General features: G+C 40.8%; 1 protein-coding gene across 2 annotated transcripts in view; it reads right to left on the reverse strand.

Annotated features, from left to right (window-relative positions):
- The window catches only part of NOTCH2 (notch receptor 2), a 175311-nt gene that overhangs the window by 68363 nt on the left and 87365 nt on the right, over positions 1-19583 (reverse strand). For both annotated transcript variants that reach the window (XM_024764784.1, XM_024764783.1), the window contains exon 5: positions 12032-12154. In XM_024764784.1, the coding sequence (XP_024620552.1) occupies positions 12032-12154 (123 nt within the window). The remainder of the gene's footprint in view (positions 1-12031; positions 12155-19583) is intronic.

The following is a 19583-nucleotide window of genomic DNA, read 5'->3' on the forward strand; positions in this document are numbered from 1 at the left end:
TCCGGAGCCTGTGCTCTGTGGCGCTCTGTGGCGGGGGAAGCCACGGCGGTGAGAGGCCCGCGTGCCACAGAGAAAAAAAAAAAGTTAAAAAGAATGTATACATATGTATAACTGAATCACTTTGCTGTACAGCAGAAATTAACACAACACTAAATCTACTATACTTCAATAAAAAAATAAATTTATTAAAAAAAGAAAAATAAGTACGTGGTATTGATTTTGTAGGAGTGGGGTCACTTTCATAATGATCTTTTCTTATTGCACCGTCCTATGGTCTTAAAAGCAAAGGATGAATGAGTAAGACTATGGGCAGTGCCTGTGTCAGAAAATATAACAGAGTGAACCCAATAGGACTGTACTGAAATGGGAACTATGACCTGGGCCTCACGAGCATCAAGTTCTAGCCATGTGAGCTTAGGACCACTAAACAGACACCATTTTATGAGCTGCAAGACATCGGGATACAAACAGTTCATTATGGTTTTCTCAGCGCACCACAAACAAATCATCAATCTGACCTGGAGTTACAAGTGACTGGGAAACAAGAGGAGGAAGGGGAAAAAAGGAAAGAAAAGAAATGGTCGCTGAGCCTTAGCACTTCTGGAAGAAGCCCTCCCCTCCTAGTCACCTCTCAACTTGGGTGGGGGGAACCTTTCACCACATCAACGGCCCTGCTAAGGGGCAACTCTCATTAGCAACAACAATCACCACGTGAGGAACATGTAAAAATGAGCTTGGCTGACCCCTGCCCTGACCCTGCTACCTCCTCTTCTTTGGTTAAGTCAAGAGAATTCGGTCTCCAATATACGCTTCCAGCCAGCAGTCACCCGGGCTCCTGAGTTGGGGAGTTTCATCTTTTCATATCATAGCAGGGCATTCTTGTAACCTCTGTCCTACAAACCTTGTCCTCTACACACAGGAGAGTTTCCATTCCGCTCCTGAAGTGAAAGGGCAGAGGACAAGCTTGACTATTCTACAACTTCCCAGGACGAAAGATGGTTGAAAACATTTTGCACAAACACTGGAGTCTACAGGGTCTGCCTAATGAGGGGCTGTGTGCATGCACTAACGTACACGCACACACATGTATATATGAGGCTAGGGTTACAAGTGGCTAAGGGGATCCTGTAGGTGTGCGGGATACACATGCAGATAAACGCCAAGAATCTCAGTAAACATTCCCATGAATCCTAGACACCATCATCTTTTTCAGGCCTCCTCAAAAGCCTGGTTTCCCTGCATCCTGATCAATTATTTTTTTCTAAAGAGTCACCAACTTAATCTCATCGTGTACAGCGGATTGTGCCATTTGCCTGTTCAAGCCCTTTGATGCCTTACACTTAGGATAAAATTCAAAGTCCTATCTACATTTTCTGCCTACCTCTCCAGTCTCTCCCCTTGAAATACCACTCGTGCCAGGCACTCTGGCTTTCTATTTTTATCCTTTCTCAACATGATCACAATCTTTGCCCCCTACAGGTCTTTGCACAAGCTGTTCCCTGTACCTGGAGCACCCTTAGGCTCAACCATCCCCTAATAATTCATACCCACCGTCCATAGCGGAACGAGACAGTACATACCTACCCCAAACTCAACTAGTTCTACCTGTTAATATGCTAATAACCTCTACTTTTCCCACTAGGTATTTATTATAGTTCAAAATCTTACAGATAATATGCTTTATGTCTGTGTTACTAGTCTGTAAGTTCCATGGAGAAATGGGTGGTACCATTTACTTCATCAGTGAATCCCTAGCACTTAGCACATGCCCAGCTAATAATATTTCTTGAGAAGTAATCAAAAATATTTATTAAACAAATTTGATCTGCTCTTGTCTTCTCTCACTTAAGTCATTCTAACCTCAAAATAATAATCATCTTTCAACTCATCTCCCTCACACCTTTAGGGTGTCTCTATCCTATTCATACTCCCAAACTTTCCATCACCCACTTATTTACATCCCCCCATCAATACACATGCCTCTCATTCCACCCTCTTCCTTAGCTGCTGAACTCCATCTCATTTATTCCACACCAAATTCACCCTGCCTTTTGACCTTAATCCTTCAACTGTGTCTCAAGGGTGACTCTGTATTGTGGGGTACCTTACTTCTTCAACTGAAACCCAAGATTGCCCTAAAGACTACATCCCATCAGCGGGCAGCCCTCCTCAGTAGAGGTCCTCCTCTTCCAGTTGCCTCCATCTGCATGAAGGTAAATAGGCAAAGAATCACTCTTTCCTTTATTTCCTAATGGTGCTACTGACTTCAAATAGTAAAAATAGACTTATTCAGCTATTTCTAGGTACTAGACACTGTGATGAGTGCTTATACTGATTGTCAAACGTAATACTATCATACAAAATTAGTCCAGATTTACAGACATAGTACAGACCCGGTCCACACTGAAGAAAGATACTAAAGTATCTCAGGGAAGTAAGGAGAAGAGACCCTGACAGCACCCAATAACAGCCCTGAATTTGGAGGCATGAAATTGGAAAATTTAATGCTCCATTCATTCATTCAACAAATATGTATATACTACATGCCAGGCTTGACCTGAGACTAAAATGGTAAACAAAAGAGTTGCGGATTGTACCCAGAACGTACAGACAAGTAAGGGTTTTACAACCAAATAAATAGTTATAATAGTGGGTAAGAAGTGCTCTAATAGATACATATTGCCTTAGGAACACAGAGCAGAACAGAGAAGAACTATGTTCTGTAGGTCCAGCGGGGGATGCTATGTTTCATTGGCAAGCCAAGATTATGGCCTAATGGCAGCCTGTACCAAGGCAGTGTGGCTTCTTTGGACAATTCACTTTCCTACAGACTACACCTTCAAACCACCTAAAGTTGCATTTACGACAAAAATTTATCATACAAATATTAACAGTAATGGCAGCATATGTCTTGATTTTCTAAGATCACAATAGTCTCCTGCTTTAACTATTTCTGAGGTTCTCTTATCCATTTGTTCACTGCTGTGTGTTCCAAACCCAGAATGATGCCCTCGTGCCGGAGAGTGCGCAAATCTATAAACAGACGGAGATTAGTACAACAGTAATCTCATGAACGGACTCAAAAGTATGCCACGCGATGCTACTTTAAAGTCAGAATGAGTGCATTACCGCTGAGTAAATTGTAAAGTACTGTTAAGAAAGAAAGGGAGAGAGAGAGAGAGGAGAGAAAGAGAGAGACTTTATGTGTTAACCAGGTCGTGTAAGAATGGGTATGTATGTGAGAGGATGTGGAGAAAGGGGGATGGTGGGGAGGGTACTTCAGGCAGAAGGAGGTGTATGTGTACAGGTTTGAACAGAAGGCAAAATGTGACTTATTTGAGGCAATGAAAAAGAACACTGTGGTTCAATTACAAGGCATGCATCCGTGGAGATAAGGCTGGAGAGGGAGTTATACTCAGAGCCTTGGAACTCTATCCAAAGACAAGGGGGACCTACTGAATCACTCTAGGCAAAGAAACAACACAATCCAATTTGTGTTTCAGAAAGCCCACCGTGCTGCTACGGGGAGAATGGACTGAACTCCACCCCATCCTTCCAGGTCAACAGCAATTTAAAGCACTGAGGAGTCCCAGGGCTCCTGTGGCCGCTAGAGCAACAAGAAAGTCTGTGGTGCTTCTGGGGCAAATTCCGGATGCAACAGCACTAAAGAGCATCCAGCCTCAGCCACTATAGGGGAGGGATGGAGGTCGTGTCAATGCCGGGTATTCAGAAAGCTGATGCTGGCACAGAGGCTTCTCCACACAGAGAAGAAAATGGTGCCACACTTCTGTCTCCCTGCTAGGAGGTCCACACTCTGGCTCTCGCATTTCCTCGGGCTGCCGGGCTGTTAAACAGTCTACATAAAGAGCCCCTCACTTCCCTGGAAGAAGAAACTAACTGTACTAACTGTAGCAGGGATTCCAAAGAGAATCAATCTACTCTATTTATGGGCAAGCCATTACTAATGAGCAGAATGAGTAAAACAGAAAACAACCTGGAGTCCATTAGAACATTTTTCAATACAAAAGATGTAGAGGTACCACTTAAGATGTAGATAAAAAGCATACTTGTGAAAAATGTGCACTTCCAGAAACTAGTACATTAGAGAAAGAATTGGTTCTGTATTCTAAAGAATTTTATACACATGTAGGTTTTCAGAAGAAATGAAAAGATAGGGCATCATACTCTGATGAAATGGGGTGGGCTGAGACAAAGGCAGAAATAGAGAGGACCCAGATGCAATGAGTAAATACTATAAGAATATAAGAATGTAAATCAACTATACTCCAATAAAAAATTTTTTTTAAAAATATAAGAATGCCGTTCAAATACAAATCAGAATTGAAAATGATAAAGGACAGAACTGACAATGAAGAAAAATCAGCTATGAAGGAAAAACTTAGGAAGCTCTTGTGAAATGCAAAGGAAAAAACAAGCAGATTAAAATATAGAGAGAAAAGATTTTAGCTATGAGGAAGAATGAAGACCTAGTGTAAAGGTAATAGGTGTTCCTGAAGACACAAAAACAAATGAGAAACATAATCTTTTCTGAGGTGAGAATAGAACTAAGTCTGCAGATCCAAAGGGCTCGAAAAGACTAGGAAAAAATAATAGGAAATATACCTATACTAATATTGGTTAAAGTTCTGATTTTAAAGAGGGAGGAGAGAGGTGAAAGGAGAGACAGAAAGACAGAGAGGGAGAGAGAGAATGACTGAGCAGACACTGGACTTCCCTATAATACTCATTACAAGAAGCAAAGGAACAATATCTAGGAACTTCATAACAATGTAATTTGTGACCCAAGAATTCAGTATCTATACAAAATGCCATTTGTGTATGAAGGCAACTAAATTAAAAAAATATTTTTCAAATATACAAGAGCTCTGAGGATATGCCAACATGTCACTTTTCTGTAAAAAAATTCTCAAAGATATACTCATTTGACTGAAAAAGTAAATGAAAATGAAAAACTCAGGAATGAGAAGGTTGTGATATAAATGTACCGGTAGTTAGCATAGAGCAACTTATACAGAGAACTAAGCCTAAAGTGTTATAAATTGGATTTTAAAACAGTATACATAGCAATAATTTTTAAAGAACATGGGTAAGACTTTAAATTTCAGTAATAATAATACTATAATATAAATTTAAAAATCCCAGATCACATGAACAAAACCTGGAGAGTGAGAAGAAGATTAAGAGAAATATGTTCATTCCTTACCTTACAGAAAAGGACATACTTTCATTTTTGACAGAAAAAAGTAGAGAGATGAATGCAAATCCAAATTATTCTAAACGTGTATATCTTTTAAAATTAAAAAAACACTAAATGTAATTTAAATCATTTCACCTCTATTGTCCTCGTGGACCAACTTCCACTTCCTTGAATTACTTAAGCACATGGTTTATGTTCCTCTCATTCTTTGCTCTCCTATCTCCCATGAAATCAACATCTGGGTTGAGGACCAATAAGGTCATCTGAGCCAAGAGTTCTTACTTTTCTCAACGCAACAGACCTCCACATCCACTCATTATCACAAACAGACTCACATTCTGGATCTCACTATAAGACACTCATTGTTCCAACTCCAAGATCTCAAACTGGTACTTCCACTCTCTGAATATAACTTCCCATACCCCTTCTCGCCCATTCCCAACAACCATTTCACTTAATTTTTCCCCACTAAAACTTGAAAGAGTAAACCACTCCTAAATAACCCAGTTCACTAACCAACCCCTTTCCAGCTGCCTTAACTCTTTGTCTAGCCAAGGTTCTATGGTTGGTCACATGAATGAAGTTTCTGTCCCTAAAGCTACTGCCCTGCTGCCCCGTCTCTCTCTTTCTGTCCCCCCATTTTTTACCTGTACAAAATCTTGAATAAGTGATTTATTCCCACTCCTCCTTTTACTCCTCCCTCAATATCCACTTTTCTCTTTAACCTCTTGCAATCTGGCTTTCTTCTCTCCTTTACAGAGGAACTCCATTTTAGAAGATTTCCAATGACCTCAAAAATTCTAACTCTCTGCAATTATCATTTGGATTTGAGTCTCCAGGTTGTCATTCATTCAATAACCATCATTTGTTAAAAATTGGTCCTGGGAATGCCAAAATAAGTAAGGCCAGTTCCCAATTCCCCAGAGGCTGAGAGTGTATTAGGTGAGATAATAAGCATATAAAACAGTAAGAGCAGTATAATATTGCAGGCGCTATAAAGAGGCATGTAGAGTTGAGTCAAAGGTACAATCTTAAAATGCACCCCCTGACTCAGTGATGCTATAATGGCAGAGCTTCTTCCGAACTCTTACACATCCCCTTCTCTCACCTTCATTCTTTGGATCCTTTTCCTCATCAATTTTCTTAAGTGTAGACTTAAGATCCAGACCCTCTGGCCTTCTCAGTCCGCACACTTTCCTTACAGACTTGAACATTTCCAAGCAAACCAAAAATAAGACTCGCAATCTGAGGCTCTAGCCCCTACCTCCATTTTGACCTCCTAGGTCTTACTGCTGAATGATTTCACTTGGAAAACTCACCACCATCTCTAGCCTATTTCTTTATCTCTGTCAACAGTCCCCACATTCTCCCACTACTCAGATTTTAAAATAGAAGTTAACTCTTCTCAATCTCCCCCCTTACCCAAACAAGTGCTTAGATCAGTGGTCCCCAAACTTCTTGGCACCAGGGACTGGTTTCTTGAAATACAAATTTTCCAAGGACTGGAGGGCGGGGGAATGGCTTTGGGATGATTCAAGCACATTACATTTATTGTGTACTTTATTTCTATTATTATTGCATTGCAATATGTAATGAAATAATTATACAACTCACCATAATGCAGAATCAGTGGGAGCCCTGAGCTTGTTTTTCTGCAACTTGATGGTCCCATCTGGGGGTGATGGGAGACAGTGACACCCGAAGTGTGTTGCTTATGTCCAGTCTACTCCATAAGATGCAGCTTCATTGTCACTTGCCACTCACGGATAGGCTTTTGATATGAGTCTACAAGCAATTGATTTATTACGGGCTCTGTGCAGTCACACCTCTCTGCTAATGATAATCTGTATTTGCAGCCGCTCCCCAGCGTTAGTATCACCGCCTCGGCTCCACCTCCGATCATCAGGCATTAGATTCTCATAAGGAGCGCGCAACCTAGATCCCCCGCATGCGCAGTTCACAGTAGGGTTCGCGCTCCTAAGAGAATCTAATGCCGCCGCTGATCTGACAGGAGGCGGAACTCAGGTGGTAATGAGAGTGACGGGGAGCGGCTGTACATACAGATGAAGCTTCGCTCGCTCACCTGACACTCACCTCCTGCTGTGCGGCCCAGTTCCTAACGGGCCATGGACTGCTACCAGTCCATGGCCTGGGGGTTGGGTACCCCTGACTTAGATGGTCCCCAATTCCTATCCATGCTTCTTTCAAACTCATGATCATTCCTACTTTTTAACTCCTATTGTGGTTATGTGTTGACTTCCTTATTTCTTCCTAGTGAATCTGACCATTCTTCAAAGATTAGGAATTGATATATTTCTTTTCTGTGTCTCTTATAGCATCTAGCATAGTATGTAACTGTAAGTTAATCAGTAAATATCTGTTATTGAAGCTACCTTACAACCATTCTCTGAGGGCTTGAAAAGTCATGAAATGAAACTGGATCTTTCCTGGGATGCAGCAAAAGCCAGACATTGAGTCATGGACCACAAGGGCAGAAAAGATCCCTCAGTCTCACCTCCTGCATTTATTGGGCCACACTAACCACTCACCCCTATTCCCACCAACACAACCACTAATTAGCTCTGAGACCTCTGGGATGACAGTGCTTTAGGTTAGCACTCCGGCAGTCTGCTCAAATGATAGCAAACTGAGGTTGGGTTGGGGGGATGGAGCAGAATTCAAAAAAACAGGCTTATTTTCAAATCCCCACAATCAAGTTGACAGCAGAGAAACTGAAACGGGAGATGCATTTTTCCATTCCTCCATGCAGACTACAGATGAAAAAACTTTTGCAGTCCCAGATATACTTAGTTTCCACTCTCACCAAAACGCTCCATTTCTATAGTATTAAAAATACAGAAAAGTGATTTTGAGAAAAGCCTCATTCTAGAGAACAACTTGCACCAACTAGAGGCAAGTCTGAAATAGGAGCACTGAGTTCAAAATCAAAATACCACCATGAAAAGACTCCATTCCCAGACAGCACCTCTGGCAGTATGTACTTGGTGATTTGTGCCAAAAATTTTTGCTAAAGTTGGAGCAATTGACAGCAAAGGAAATCTTAACTAACACTTTAGGTTCATCATGCTATAAAGGAGAGCTGAGAGAAAATGTGATTGGTTTCATTTGACTCATGTCCACCTAACTTCCATGTTCACTTCTGCTTAGTGTCCCAAAGCACTATTCCAAGCCCAAGCTGAAATTACATTTCTGGGTTCTGCACAGGAAAATAAATCATGTCTGCCCTAGGAGTGAACCCAAAACCAAAAGCAGCCAGAGAGGAATTTGTGAGTTGAGTTTAGAGTCAACTTTAATTCTGAAGGAAATGAACCTTTAAAAGGAAAATTCAAATAACAACCTATGTAGACAAAACATTAATCTACACGGCTTCAATTAATTTGGGGACCTTTTGTAACTTTTTTCCTTAAGTGGATATCTGCCAGAGCAGACCTTCTCTCATAAGATGGCTTGGAGCCAAAGACAGTAATAGTCAAGACATTGGTGCTCAGGCTTCCTCAAATCCTTAGGTATACATACATATCCTAAAGGAACATCCAACTACCAACTTATCTCTATAACAAGATTCCTATTAAAAAAAAAAAAGTAAACCATTTGCCCAACTCCCAACACCAATTTCTTTCTTCCCCCTGGGCTTTAGTTTGTCCAAAAGAGTGGTAGCCTTTGAAGGCACAAATTAGTACTATTCTAGACAACCATGTCAGGTAAAACCACTCTGCACTGGGCTAGGTAGTAGATCAACTACTTATAAAGCCTAGTAGGAAGGTTAAAAGACAAAAGTAGTAAAATCATCTAGAGCCACAATAAGTAGTTAATGGAAACACAGAAAGATGTAAAATATGATGTCAAAAACAGTAATCAGGGCTTCCCTGGTGGCGCAGTGGTTGAGAGTCCGCCTGCCGATGCAGGGGACACGGGTTCGTGCCCCAGTCCGGGAAGATCCCACATGCCGCAGAGCGGCTGGGCCCGTGAGCCATGGGCGCTGAGCCTGCACGTCCGGAGGCTCCGCAACGGGAGAGGCCACAACAGTGAGAGGCCCGCGTACCGCAAAAAAAAAAAAAAACCTCTACCCCTCATACAATTATTGTGAAGATTACATAAAATAAAACACTGTAATTAGCTCATTATTTGGGTGCTAATAAACACTGGTTAACTCTCAGCTCCCAGCCCCATTCATTTCCTTAATTTGTATAAGGCAGAAAATACTTATGTGACTTTATTTACAGCTCTAATGTCAATATCAATAGGAACACTAAAACCCAAAATTTTCTTTCTATTCTTCTCAGAATGAGGTTGGGGCTGGGATCAGGAACAGCTCAGCTATATGCTACTGACAACAAAGGTCTGTAAAGCGCTCTGGTAACTGACATCATCAACAGTTCAACGACCCCATTCCCTCACCTCAAGCACATAGTAATGCTAATATTAATGTGGTGAGCATTATCACAGAGGAATGTATGGGGTAGTAAGGGAGCCCAGAGGGTAACACTTAGCTCAGCCTAGAGAGAGGGGACTATAGGGAGAGGAGAGGAGAAGGGAAATCCAGAGAAAAGAAATGGTGTGAGCAAGGACATAGGGCGCGGCTGATATAGGAAGCTGTTCTTATCGCCGAAGAAGCAGATGGGGCTGAGACCAGGGAGGACTTCACATAATGAAGGAAGGACCTTGGACTTTATCCTGTTGGTCATCGGGACAGTTATAAAAAAAAAAACAAGGTTGTCACTGGAAGTCAAAGATTGGCATCGGTGAAAAAGAAGGAGGAAACCTGTGGTGGGAAACCAAAGACTGAGGGTATTTTCAATGACAGCAGATCAAAAGAAATAAATACTGACACACTGAATTTATCAATTCTGCCATGCCCTCCAGAAAAAATACAAAAGCACATGGAAAAAGAAACATCTTCAAAAGGCTTTCATAGGAAAAAGGTATTTACTAAACACCCTGGGGCAAGAAATTTTGGTAAAATATCATTTCACTGGGAAACTTTCCCCCAAGATTGGACCTTCCTAATTAATATCAAAGCAGGAAACTGAGTGTGCTATCAAAGAAAAATCAGCAGTGAAATCACAATTATCATTTAATCTTCATTGGCATCAGGAGCCTTGGTACCACACAGAGCCACTCTCTCCCACAGGGCAAGGGAGAGATTAGAATGGGGTCAAGTTCCTAACAAGTATCTCATCCTGCCCAATACCACTGTGAGGATCATTAAAAAGAGAAAAATTCAAATCTTTCCAGTTACTATTTGTCACATAATTAACTTTACAGTAATCTTTTTAAGTTGGAAAAAAAATGACCTATGAAAAACATCACCAGAGAAATGGCAAAAGCTAAAGAGAAGAGAGACTATGACAGAAAGAGCAGAGGGTTAGGAGTAAAGTCCTAGGATCAAGAAATCAAGAAGAAATTCTAGGGGAAGTCCAATTTTAGGGAAACCCAGTGGGAAAGTATCTTAAAAAAAAAAAAAAAAAACAGTTTGGGGATTAAAAGCAGAAACGTGTGCCCTTCCAGGAAATCGTATTATTGAAGTTTTAAACCCTTTTAATCTTTTTCTATTCCTAAGTCTACAGCTCTAAAGAGTACTCTAAATAATTAGCTGCTGCAGATGAGGGAAGGCAATTCGGAGACTCTAAGGAATACCAGGTAGTAACCACAGCAATCCAATTTCAAGACTTCTTTGCTGGGCACAATCCTTCACTGGTACTGGAGTTTCTTCCTTATAACGTTAACTTATTCTTGGGTTTCCACATTAAATCAATCAACTTCTCTCAAAAAGGCTCAGTTTTAATCACTTAATCAGTTCTTACTTGTCTCCACTTTCAGTTAGATAAATAGATATAAACAGGAATTGGAACCAAATGTCTGCATAAACTGAATTTCAAAAATAAGAGGAAAATCTGCTTAAGACAACATTAGAAGCTTCCAAGAGGTTGTAAATTTAAGCAAGACTACTCTTCTAATGTCAGAGGCAGAAAAATCTGTGTGCAAAAAGGGATACAAAAAAGGAAAAAATAGCAATGGAGATGGGTGTCGTAAAAATAATGTCATCAAGAGGACCTGCCCAACCCTTTGCATAATTATAGGACATGACAATAAGATGAGATAGATTTCTGTCTGTGAAGAAACAATAAGCTCTGAACTCTCGCAGCCTGCATAATTTATTTTCATTTCTTTTTTAGTTGGAAGAAGGAAGAGCATTTTAATAACCTTTTCATGTAATTATGAATATTCTTTGATACTACACCAAAACTTGACAAGTTGTAGCTTCTTCTTCTTTTCCAGCTTTACTGAGCTATATTTAACGTAACATTTGTGTAGGTTTAAGGAGTACAACATGATGATTTGATATACATACGTATTGGGGAATGATTACCACGATAAGATCAGTTAACACATCCATTACTTCACACAGTTACCATTTTTTGTGTGTATATGGTAAGAACATTTATATTTTTGCATTTAAGTATGTTCCTTTCCTCTCAAATATTTAATAAGCATCTACTATGTTCCAGGCAATGTGCTGTTTTACCAGATAATAACGTCAGAGTCTTTCAATAACGTTCTTTCTCGTATCTCCCACAGCACCTGGCGTGGTGCTGAGTTCACATCAGCTGCCCAATAAATACCCATGAAAATATTTCTTCCTTTAAGTGAACATGGGGGAACATATGGGGTTAGCACTATACCCAATGATGTAGCACAGAGACCCTTGTAAAAGATGCCCACTTCAATAACAGACTGCCACTGGTTACCAACCTATGCCCCATTCTGACTGATTTGTCACACCGTACATACCTGTCCACTGAGGGGGGCAGCGGCAGTTGTAAGTGTTGACCCCATCCACACAAACCCCTCCATTCTGACACTTGTGATTAGGACAGTCATCAATATTCCGCTCACAGGTGACCCCTTCAAAACCTAGTAAGACAAGAACAGAGAAAATGATAAATTCTCACACAGATGGTGTGATCTGCTCTTCTCCACAGGGCATGGTCATCAGAACAGACTGACTTCATTATTTCAGTTCAATAGGCAGCAGCTGGTCAACCCAAGACTCACCATATAAAAATCCCCCAATCTTCTGTCTTCTCTTGCCTCAAGCATAGTTAGACACTTAAAATGATTCATTATGCCAATGACACGCCTTCATAGTTACCTCACAAGTATTTCAAAGTGTTTTCATGAAATAAAATCCCAGTGAAGATAAATGTCTACTCAGAACAGCTATTTACTCGTTCTAAAAAAAAAGGGTATTAGATTTTCCCCAGCTCCATGCTAGATTAATGGGAAGAACAGATAAAAGATTACCTAATTAAATTTAAATTCCTTTTTTTTTTTCCCTTGGGAAAATCAGCGTGGTGGGGGGGACATAAGAAAAAATATTGAACTTAAAAGTCTGAAGATACGGGTCAAGTTCCAACCTCACTGCTTATAAGCTATTTAATACATGGTAAATTACAAACTCTGAAGTAGCTTCCTCATCTGTAAAATGAGGCTGACTGCACCTGCCCAGCCTGCCTTTCTAGGTTGTTGTAAGTGCCACATCATGAGTAAGGTAGAAATAAATATAAAAAGCTATCTGAATATCGGGTGGCATTATTACTAACTAAACTTGCTAACTATTATTACTAACTAACCAACCCTTCAAATTCTTCATCCTCCTCTTCACATTAACAGCATTGCTTCCTTCCACTTGATTTCTCCCTTCCATGAAAAATGAAACTAGCACACCAAACTTCACCCTAACTGCCCATAGAATGTTCCTCTATAATTTATACGTTGGGCTTCTTCTTTCTCTCTCCTTGCTACCAAATCTCTTAGCTATTAAAATAGAAGACTACCAGCTTTAAAACAAGAGAGAAAGTTCACTGATCATCCTCTTATTTGAAATACATGTGACTAAGTATTTGCCCTCTTCAAAATGTCCCTTAAGTTTCTCTCTCTTACTCAAAACACTTATTGGGTCTTATACGAGGCACTGGTATAGGTGAGTAAAAGAAAGAGTCCCTGCTTTGGGGGCATTACAGTCTGGTGAGTGGGACAGACATCAATCACACCTTGCTTTATTCATTCCTTACCACAAGCTACTGCAGTATTCTACATCTGCTCTGTTACACTGGAACATGGCTGGTTTCTCTGAATACAGTGGCAGTCATGTAAATGAGTATGAACCAAGCAACCAAAAATATTATCCAGAGAGCAAAGGAAATCACTTTGGAGATAATTGAGAGCTTGACTGAAGAGAATTCTGTTTCTCTAGGTGTTTGGTACTCAGTCCATTCAAGCAGATGAGTCATTAAGTAAGTTTGAGAAAGGCTATGAAAAATTTTATAGACTCAGATTTTTTAAAAAAGTAATCATATTACTCCTGTATCTGTTTAATCACATGTAAGTCTTACAAATGGACTAATGAGTCAGTAAATGTTGAATTGTTTAAGCCCACCCATAATTATGATAAGGTGAGGGCAAATCTACAGATCCAGAAAGTACAGTCCCTGAACAATAACTGAGGTCTCATTTCTAGCCTAGTGCTCTTAAATGGAAACATTCTTCAGAAAAGTCAAAGATAGTTTTAGAGTGTAGGAGGGAAATACGGGGTCCTGGCCCACCGCTGTTAGAACCTGTGTGGTCTGGTGGTGTTCCAGAACTGCTGTTGGTCATCTTCCCCCTAACTCGATCTCCCTGGTGACTAAATATTGTTGACTAGGGTGTCAAGGAGGTGATGAAGACTTTGTAGCCAAACTATAAGGACCTGAAACTGTGACCCTGAATTTATATTTGCCAGTGCTACAACTAACTGAATTCACCAACCACAGACAAATTAAGAAAGCAGAAGCACTTCAACATAACTACAATATATAAGAAATAAAATGCCTTCTTTTTATGACTGACTATTTTAGTTCTTACCTGTCACTATGTAGGTAGGTAAGAAGACAAGTAGGTGAAACAGTTAATTCATGGTTGAAGCATGGCCTCTGGGACCAAATTGCCTAGATTCAATTCTCACCCTTGCCACACGGGCAAGATACTTAAACTTTCTTTCCTCTCTGGGGTAATTAACAGGACCTACCTGAAAGGTTGTTTTAAGGATTAAATGAGTCAGATATAAAAAACACTTAATTCAATAAATTGTGTTGGAACAACTGAATATCTAGATGCAAAAAGAATAAAGTTGGACCTCTTCCTCATCCCATACACAAAAATGAACTCAAAATGTAAGAGTTAAAATTACAAGACCCTTAGAATAAAACATAGGAGTAAATCTCTGTGATGTGGGCTAAGCGGAGATTTCTTAAATATGACCAAAAGCACAAGCAACAAAAGAAAAAACTGATAGTTTGGAGTTCCTCAAAATTAAAAACATTTGGGCTTCAAAAGATACCATAAAGAAAGTAAAAAGACAGCCCACAGAATGGGAGAAAATACTTGCAAATCATGTATCTGTTAGGAGACTTATATCTAGGTTATATAAAGAATTCTTACAACAAAAATTAAAATACAATATATATAATATAATAATACAAATAGCCCAGTTATAAAATGGATAAAAAATCTAAATAGACATTTCTCCAAAGAAGATATATAAATGGCCAATAAGCACATGAAACGATGCTCAACACCAGCCATGAAGGAAATGCAAATCACAACCATGATAAGCTATCACTTCACACCCACTAGGATGGCTATAATTAAAAAGACAGATAACAACAAGTGTTGGTAAGGATATGGGGAAACTGGGAATCCTCATACACTGCTGGTTGTAATGTAAGATAGTGCAGCCACTATGGGATATAGTGTGGCATTCACGAAGAGATTAGAGTTACCATATCACCCAGCAATTCCTCTCATAAGTATATACCCCAAAAAATGAAAACATATGTCCACTCAAAAACTTGTACAAGAATGTTCACAGCAGCATTATTCAAAATAGCCAAAAAGAGTGGAAGCGGCCCAAATGTCAATTCCCTGGTGAATGGATAAATGTTGATACAAAGTGGTAAATCCATACAATGGAATATGATTCAGCCATAAAAAGGAATGAAGTACTGATACCTCCTGCAACACAGATGAATTTTGAGAACATTAAGTGAAAGAAGCCAATCACGAATGACCACATACTGTGTGTTCCCATTTATTATATGAAATGTCCGGAATAGGCAGCTCTATAAAGAAAGTAGATTAGGAGTTGCCTAGTGCTGGGAGGGAGTTAGGGGGAGGTTAGGGAATAACTGCTAATGAATACTAAGCTTCTCTTGAAGTGATAAAAATGAGCTAAAATTTATTGTGGTGATGGTTACATATATCTGTAAATATACTAAAAACCACTGAATTGTACACTTTAAAAGAGAAAATTACATGGTATGCAAATTATATATCAGTAAAGCTGTTATATTAGAAGGAAAAGCACTTAAAACAATGCCTGATGCACAGGAAGTGTTTTACACATATTAGCTAATACTATTGGCTTGGCCGAAAAGTTTGCTTGGGTTTTGCCGTAAGATGTTACAGAAAAACCCAAACGAACTTTCTGGTGAACCCAATATTATATATCAACGGGATCAAAGAAACCCTGAGAGATTATCTACTCTGATCCTTCTAAGTTACAGATGAAGGTAAAGGCCACGTGGCTGACCTACCCAAGTTTAAATGCCTAGTAGTCAGTACTCAACCAGAAATTTTTTTTTTTTTTTTTTTGCAGTACGCGGGCCTCTCACTGCTGTGGCCTCTCCCATTGGGGAGCACAGGCTCCGGACGCGCAGGCTCAGCGGCCACAGCTCACGGGCCCAGCCGCTCCACGGCATGTGGGATCCTCCCGGACCGGGGCACGAACCCGTGTCCCCTGCATCGGCAGGCGGACTCTCAATCACTGCGCCACCAGGAAAGCTCTCAACCAGAAATTTTATTCAATTTCAATCAGTATGATCTCTGAGACCCCAGACTTCCTTTTCATTAATCTGAAAAACTGATCTTGGGTCAAAAGTTCCCATGTCTGAGAAAACCCTAACCAAATCAGTTTTCCTCCAAAGTTAAGACAGGATTTATGCTTTAAAAATAGAGTTACAGTACTCTTTGTGGAAAGAGCTAGCAAATTCTTATAAGAAAGTCTACCTAAGGGCGAGGGGAGTAGGGAGGGAGGGTAAGGCTTAAATGAATAAGTTATAGTGGAATCACTTCTTAAAAATGTTTTAAGGTTTTAAGGGAAAAGGAAACAGACAAGTCTCCAGACCTGTGGGTGGGATGGGTGTAAAAGACTTACAGAAAGGCTCACATGACTGTACTAAAAGGAGTCCACTGCTTAAAGCCAATTCACATCCTTAAAAGGCCAAAAAGAAAGAAATTAAACTCAGAAGGAACATTTTAAGACTGTGCTGTTATAAAACCATGGGCCACGTAACTGATAAATGATGACAGTGAGGGTGGGGAGCAGAAAAGTGTCTTTCGAACTTGTCATCCCACACAGAGAACAGCATCTCTCAAGAGAGCTTCCACATCTTTCCATTTTCAGCCCCCGGGAGGTGTGAGGGTGGAAAGGCTTGGTACAGAGGCACAAAGAAGACAGCAGAAAGGGGAAGCTGAGATGACACAACCAGGATTCTCCCAGGCCAGGCTGAAGGTCCTCAGGAAGAGCTTCTGTACACAGGGATGAAAGAGTGAGGAAAACCCAGGGATGCCTGGAACCGGACAAAGGCACAAAAGTAAACAGCTACGTGCTACCTTCTCCCCCGCCTCTGGGAAGAAACCTGTCACAAGAGCAAGCGGGCCCCACCTCTGTCCCACTGGTTTCCTCGGCACACTGCATCCGTCCTCTGAATGGGCCCCAATGAGCTCACCGACCCCATGACTGGCCCCTGGATGCCTGCCCCACCACCCACCCAGGTGGCTGCTCCTACCTGCCTCCCTCTGTAGCTCCCAAATCATCTCCACTTCCCTTTCTAACTTTACCTCCAAAGAAGTCAGAGAAATGAATAAAGGGGTTCAAAAGAAATAAATTCAGAGCATTTTTTAAAATTATAGAATATAGGAATTCTCTTCTCTATCACATTCATTTGTCAAATATTCATTAAGTCTCAATTTTGTTCCAGGCAGTAAGCTGGATACTGGGGAATTTAAATGAGGGTGTCTACTGGCAAGGATGAACAGTCAGTTTGATAAGTGCTGTGCTAGATGTATACAGGTTGCGAAAGACCTCAGGTCTCTAGTCCCCGCGGGGTAGGGAATATGGAAGGCATTTCAGTGAAGTAGGTGCCTTTGACACATCATAAGGAATAAGTTCTATATAAAAAGGCAGGGTGGGTGGGGGAGGTAAGTGACAGAAGGCTGAGGAGGTAGCACGGGCAAAACTGCCAAGCATGACAGAACAGGAAAAACTCCCAGGAACATCAAGTACAACTAGACGCAGGGCCCAGGTTAGAGGAGCTAAAATAATGCGCCCTGCAAAATGGTATGACAATTTCTGCATCTGCTCCAGTGAAACCTGCCAGATTATGATTAGTATAATACCCAAGGGAACATCACATGCCCGTGCATATGAGAATGCAAGAGGGAACTCTTTCTAACAGTTTTTAAGCTCAGCAACTGCAGAGCAGACACAAAAGCCACAAAATGTGGTTAAGCTTTATTTTAATGATATAGGGATATAACATATCATCAGCCTGTAGTGTACAGAGGTGATTTACAAAGGATAAACCTTCCTTGTTTGGACAGGATGGATCAGACAGCTTTTTATGAAGTTTAAAAATCATAAAGGAATAAGGAGGTACAGGAGAGAAAGAAAAAGGGAAAGTCCATCAGGGACTGTCCTATCGAACTGTGAACTCACAGGTACAGCCAGGAGATACCAACAACCCACTGCTTCCTGATTACCTGTGCTACTTCTTAAAATATCACAAACATAAAACCAGTTTAACTCATTCTCTCCCCCACTAACCCCCAAAAATTGGGAATCAGTGATTCAAGAATTTATTCTCTATTTTGTACTTTTGTTAAAATTACTCTGGTTGAGTGCTCCTCCTCGGGGCTTCTGCTAAAAACTTTACCTAATGGTAGTTCATAAGGATCTGGATTATTAACAGTTGCTGCTCGAAGACGATGAAATACAGTCCCTTGGTTTGACTCTATCAGTTCCCTCTTGAATATATTCCTTTTTTTCTTCCCTCTATGGAGAAACACTTCTTTCTTTATTACACAGGATGAGTCATTCTTGCAGCTTTAATTCCCTCCCCATCAGTCTTAAGATAATTCTAAAATCAACTCAGTAACTACAGTGCCCTTTGCAGGAAAAGAACTATATTTTAACCATTCAAAAATAATCACTAACTTATGTGGGGTTCACTGACTTTCAGAGTTGAAAAGAACTCCAATTCTTTTTACACAGTACTAGTATAAACAAGTACAGAAGGAGAAGCTAGACGAAGTCTAGGGTGCATGTTACCAGGAAGAAAATGAAAAGACCAAAGTTACGTTCTCAATACTACCATATTATGCTAAACTCAATCTGTCAATCGATAGGTATGTGCCTATTATATACCTGGCATGGTTTCTAGGTGCTTGGGACGTATCACTAAATAAAAACAAAGATCCTAGCTTTCACTCTGGAGAGGGGAAGAGGCAGCAGAATTTAGATAAGACAGACAATAAACAATAGACATAATGAGGTAAATTATATAGCACAAATTATATAGTAAGATGATGACAAGTGTTACAAAAAAAGAAAAGAAAAGAAAAGAAAAAGTAGACCAGGGTCAGTGATGAAGGGGGAAGGGAATGGTTACAACCTGAAATAGGGCGATCAGGGTAGGCCTCAGTTAAAACTGCAAAGACTTGAAATGTGGTGGGAAGCAGCCATCTGAGAATCGCAGAACCTGGACAAAAGCTACTTTGCCTCTCGCTGACTTGGTTTCCCCACCTTTAGAACTGAAATAATGATTCTCTTCAAATAATGGTGTTGTGGGCTTCCCTTGAGAGTCCGCCTGCCGATGCGGGGGACACGGGTTCGTGCCCCGGTCCGGGAGGATCCCACATGCCGCAGAGTGGCTGGGCCCGTGAGCCATGGCCGCTGAGCCTGCGCATCCGGAGCCTGTGCTCCGCAACGGGAGAGGCCACAGCAGTGAGAGGACCGTGGACCGCAAAAAAAAGAAATAATAATTACTCTCTCAATGTAAACAACACCATTATTATTATTATTTTTTTGCTGTATGTGGGCCTCTCACTGTTGTGGCCTCTCTCTCCCACTGCGGAGCACAGGCTCTGGATGCGCAGGCCCAACAGCCAGCCATGGCTCACGGGCCCAGCCGCTCCGCGGCATGTGGGATCCTCCCGGACCAGGGCACGAACCCGTGTCCCCCAC

This window comes from Neophocaena asiaeorientalis, unplaced genomic scaffold (assembly GCF_003031525.2).
Source record: "Neophocaena asiaeorientalis asiaeorientalis breed wild unplaced genomic scaffold, Neophocaena_asiaeorientalis_V1.1 scaffold62, whole genome shotgun sequence".
Classification (NCBI taxonomy): Eukaryota; Metazoa; Chordata; class Mammalia; order Artiodactyla; family Phocoenidae; genus Neophocaena; species Neophocaena asiaeorientalis.